The sequence below is a fragment of the Bos indicus genome, chromosome 11 (assembly GCF_029378745.1).
Source record: "Bos indicus isolate NIAB-ARS_2022 breed Sahiwal x Tharparkar chromosome 11, NIAB-ARS_B.indTharparkar_mat_pri_1.0, whole genome shotgun sequence".
Classification (NCBI taxonomy): Eukaryota; Metazoa; Chordata; class Mammalia; order Artiodactyla; family Bovidae; genus Bos; species Bos indicus.
Window position 1 is genome coordinate 10,047,292 of NC_091770.1, and position 4,362 is coordinate 10,051,653.

The 4,362-nt window shown below is 54.2% G+C and overlaps 1 protein-coding gene across 1 annotated transcript; it reads left to right on the forward strand.

Annotated features, from left to right (window-relative positions):
- Nucleotides 1-659: 659 nt before the first annotated feature.
- On the forward strand, nucleotides 660-2,980 carry PCGF1 (polycomb group ring finger 1). The gene is made up of 9 exons (XM_019969874.2): nucleotides 660-809; nucleotides 1,231-1,336; nucleotides 1,495-1,647; nucleotides 1,800-1,871; nucleotides 1,998-2,103; nucleotides 2,283-2,316; nucleotides 2,426-2,512; nucleotides 2,650-2,730; nucleotides 2,834-2,980. Exons 1-9 carry the CDS (start codon nucleotides 717-719, stop codon nucleotides 2,879-2,881), a joined length of 780 nt encoding a protein of 259 aa, XP_019825433.1. The 5' UTR covers nucleotides 660-716; the 3' UTR covers nucleotides 2,882-2,980.
- The last annotated feature ends 1,382 nt before the right edge of the window (nucleotides 2,981-4,362 follow it).

Below are 4,362 nucleotides of genomic sequence, written 5' to 3' on the forward strand. Positions count from 1 at the left end.
CAGCGTGTCCATGTGTGGTAGTGTCCTAGCCGTCCTCCCCTCCTCCTTGGGCATCTGCTCTGCATTAGTCTGTCCCAGGCCTCCGCAGGCGCCGATGATTGAATCATCATCATTAACCAGGGCCTGCCCCCCCAACCTCGGCGGCAGAAGGGAGTGATGGGGGTGGGCACGATCACTACCAAGTCCCTGGGGTCCCTCCTTCCCCGCCACCCTCTACGAGATTCCGCAGAGCTCCAAGAAACCTCCGCTGTGGAGGGGGCACAAGGCCTGCCATCGGGATGAAGCTCCGCAATGCGGGCGCGTAGTAGGACACAAGCAGGGGACCCGGAGGGGTTTCTTTTATCAGGGACGTCGCCCCAGGAGATCGACAACCCTGAGTGGTGGCGGGCGGAGACCGCCGGGCCTTTGGGGTAGAAGGCGGCAGTCTTTTGCAGGCTCCAAAAGTCAGTCCCGAGATCATGTAGGGTCTACTATGACGATTACTACAGAAGGTCGAGGAGATAGGACCCCTTCCCACGAACCCCCTGGACTCCCTAATAACAGATTGAGGAGGGGGAGGGGCTAGTGGGGCTCAGGTGAGCACACGGGGAGAAAGGACATGGGCGGGGCCTTACAGAGGGTCAGCGAATCCGAAAAGACCTAAGCCTTCGTTGCGGGGCGACAAGTCCCGCCCCGCAGGCGGCACCGGAAGTAGCAGGCCGAGATCAGCCTTTAAGATGGCGTCTCCTCAGGGGGGCCAGATTGCGATCGCGATGAGGCTTCGGAACCAGCTCCAGTCAGTGTACAAGATGGACCCACTACGGAACGAGGTGAAGGGGCGGCAGGGTTACCACTGCGATCGGCTAGCAGTGCGAACTGGGGCCGGCTAGAGGACGGGCGGTGGCTGGCAGGGCGCCCAGTGCGCCTGCGCAGAGACAGGGTGCCCAGTGCGCCTGCGCGATTGCGGTTGGGTTGCCAAACTCCAGGCTAAGACGCCTGCGCATTGCGCCGCTGACGTTTTGTAGGCTCCCCTGGGAAAGGAAGGTCGGGTGAGTCAGGCTGGAGAGAACCCCTGCTGTGCACGGAGCCCTCTGCTGGGCGGAGGGGGTGTGTCAACCCCCTGGGAGCTAATCAGCTGACGGCGCTGGGTGCAGAGTTGGCGGTGGGCTCTGATGAGTGGCGACTTCCAGATCGTGAAGGCACACGGGTTGGGGTTGGGGAAATGATCGTTGACGGAAGGTGTGTCCGCAGGAGGAAGTACGAGTAAAGATCAAAGACTTGAACGAGCACATCGTCTGCTGCCTGTGCGCTGGCTACTTCGTAGATGCCACCACCATAACAGAGTGTCTTCATACGTGTGAGTGCCCAGAACCCTGGCTGTTTCTTCCAAGCCCTATATCCCACTAAGCTGGCTGTCAGCCTCTAGGCTGCTTGCCCTAACCACCCAGGAAACGCAGCCAGCCTATAAACCCAAGTTTTCAGAGGGCTTGAGAGTCTGCCTTTCTCTTCTTGCAGTCTGCAAGAGTTGTATTGTGAAGTACCTCCAAACCAGCAAGTACTGCCCCATGTGTAACATCAAGATCCATGAAACACAACCACTGCTCAACCTCAAACTGGACCGGGTCATGCAGGACATCGTGTACAAACTAGTGCCAGGCTTGCAAGACAGTGAGTAACCACCTTGACTTTGAGGGGCCTCTAGAGCACTCTTGCTGTGTGGCAGCTTGAGGTGGCAAGGGCTTTGGTAAAGAGGTTGACAGCTCAAGGAACAAAGAATGAGAGAGGGCTTATATTTTACTTCCCATACTACCCTCTTCTAGGTGAAGAGAAACGCATCCGAGAATTCTACCAGTCCCGAGGCTTGGACCGGGTCACCCAGCCCAGTGGGGAAGGTATGTTGCTTGGTAGCAGGAGGGTAAGGTAAAGCCCCCAGAGCATTCCTCCTGCCCAGATTTGCCCCCTGGGGAAAATGGAGTGTGGAACACCTGCCACTTTCCTTGTTACTCTGTCTTTCTCAGAGCCAGCCCTGAGCAACCTTGGCCTCCCCTTCAGCAGCTTCGACCACTCAAAAGCCCACTACTATCGCTATGATGAGCAGCTGAGCCTATGCCTGGAGCGGCTGAGGTGAAGGATAGGTCATGGGCTATATGAAGTGACAATGACAATGACCCAGAGCCAGGGAGGGGCCCAGGGAGAAGGCGAGCAGTAAGGGAGTGTCTTCCATTCAAGAGAGTATATCCTAGCTCTGGGTGGGGGGCAGGGGAAAAGCCAGGGCTCCCTAACCTGTGTGTGTTTCCTCCCAGTTCTGGCAAAGACAAGAATAAAAGCATCCTGCAGGTAAGAGGGGCTGAGGGGAGGGCCTCTCTAAGGAGACTCACCACTCCATGACCCTTCCCTCACACATCTTGTCTTCTTCCTGTCCCTTCCGCCCCCCACCAACCCCCAGAACAAATATGTCCGGTGTTCTGTTAGAGCTGAAGTTCGTCATCTCCGGAGGGTCCTGTGTCATCGCTTGATGCTAAATCCCCAGCATGTGAGTATTCCCATGTAGATTTTTTTTTGAGGGGACGGAAAGGGGTAAGAAAGGAGGAACAGAGTCAACGGTAGACTTGGTAGTTCTTGACCTGGGCAAGAGAATAGTTTCTGAAACTTTGCCCGTCTCCTTCCCAGGTGCAGCTCCTTTTTGACAATGAAGTTCTCCCTGATCACATGACCATGAAGCAGATATGGCTGTCCCACTGGTTCGGCAAAGTAAGGCAGTGCCAAGGCAGTCCCCAGGGCAGAGGTGGGCTGAGGGGGCCTTCTGGGTAAGAACATTTCCACTGACTACTACTTCCCATTGTTTTTTCCTTAGCCATCCCCTTTGCTTTTACAATACAGCGTGAAAGAGAAGAGGAGGTAGGGGCCAAGCCCCCACCCTTCCTTGTCCCCTCCCCTCCCCAGATATTTATGTGAAATTAACTTCGGCTTTATTTTTTGAAATAAAAACTTGAAAAAAGCAGCTCTCCTTGCCCTGTTTTGTTCTGCCACACACCCCTGCTTTATCCTGTGTCCTGCTTCCCTGTTGAGACGTCTTCTTGAGTTTCATCGAAAAGGAGGACCTTTCTGTGTTGGTGTCCCCTCAGTGAATTACCAAAGGACAGCCGTGGAGAACCTTACGTATGTAAAACTCAGAAAGTGAGCTGAGTGAACCAGGTCACTCATAGCTTCCTCTTCTGGTGAAGGGAAGGGGTGCTCTCGCTGTCCTTGAACGCTACCACGTGTAAAGCAGACCTGAGTGCATCAGGTGTCCTAATTCAGTAGTGGTGAGAATGGGGCTAGGGTCTGATAGTGGCCACTGCAGGATTGAAGAAGAGTGATATTTTAAAGAAAATACAAAGAACTGCACCATGGGAGGAGCCTTTAAAAAAAAATGGGATGCAAGAACACATTGGGGATCGTCACAGTTGGAAACCTGCTGTCCATGTGAGATTCAGGTGCCTGGGCTAGGTGAAGCCAGGGTGTGGAGAGGGTGGTTGAGAGAAGGGAACTGGTTCCCAGAAAGGCCACCTTTTAGGAACAAGAGGGAAGCAGCAGGGTGAGAACTCTATTGAGTACTTTAGCAATCATTCCTTGTCAGTTTGAGCCAAACAGTAACAAAGGAGGGAACTGGAGGCCAAAGCAAGGTGTTTTTCCTGTAAGAAGCTAATGGGCTGCTGTGGAATCTGGGACAAGCTAAATGGTGCAGGCAGCATAGATGTTGCCAGAACCTGATGTTAAAGCCTAAATCTGGCGCTGGCCAAAGTCTGACAGTATGAGTTCAAGGGGGTCGCTGAGCATAGCTTGTGAGGGCTGAAGGTGCCTGAGCTTCCCTAGATGGAGACTGGGTGGCAGAGGACTTGGGAAAGGGGTTAGTGAAAAACCCTTAACTGGCCAGAGGAGCCAGAGACTCCGGGGGCAAAAAACCTGAGCTCTCTCCCAGGACACAGCAGGCCAGGGCTTTGCTCCCCATGGATGAACCTTGTAGGCCAAAAGAAAGGCCTATGTGGAGGGATTGCAGACGCAAGGCAGAGCCCTAGGTACAAGCTGGGCAGGGAACAGGGCCCAGGGTGGACACTGCCTGGGCACAATTCCCTCCTCGTACCATATCCAGGATTCCTGAATCTCCGATTCTTCAGGACTCATGCCTGATTTGTATCCCCCACCCCCTGCCCCCAGCTGTTCTTGAAAGCATAAATTCACCTCCTCCAGAAAACCTTTCCTCAGTCAGAATCAGGCCTTCTTCCAGAGTCCTTGGCCTGCCTCCACACCAGCACATATCTCGAGGATTTTGATTAATTATATCTATCCCAGGGTTCCCTATTCTCTTCTCCCTGAATATAAGCTCTGGGTAGTCCCAGGCCC

Bases quoted from the DNA above. Each gene is read 5' to 3' on its own strand.
- PCGF1 (XM_019969874.2), top strand. From the start codon at position 717: ATGGCGTCTCCTCAGGGGGGCCAGATTGCGATCGCGATGAGGCTTCGG. The intron at 2,317-2,425 runs GTAAGAGGGGCT...ACCAACCCCCAG, and splicing joins AGAATAAAAGCATCCTGCAG to AACAAATATGTCCGGTGTTC. The intron at 2,731-2,833 runs GTAAGGCAGTGC...TTTTTTCCTTAG, and splicing joins TGTCCCACTGGTTCGGCAAA to CCATCCCCTTTGCTTTTACA.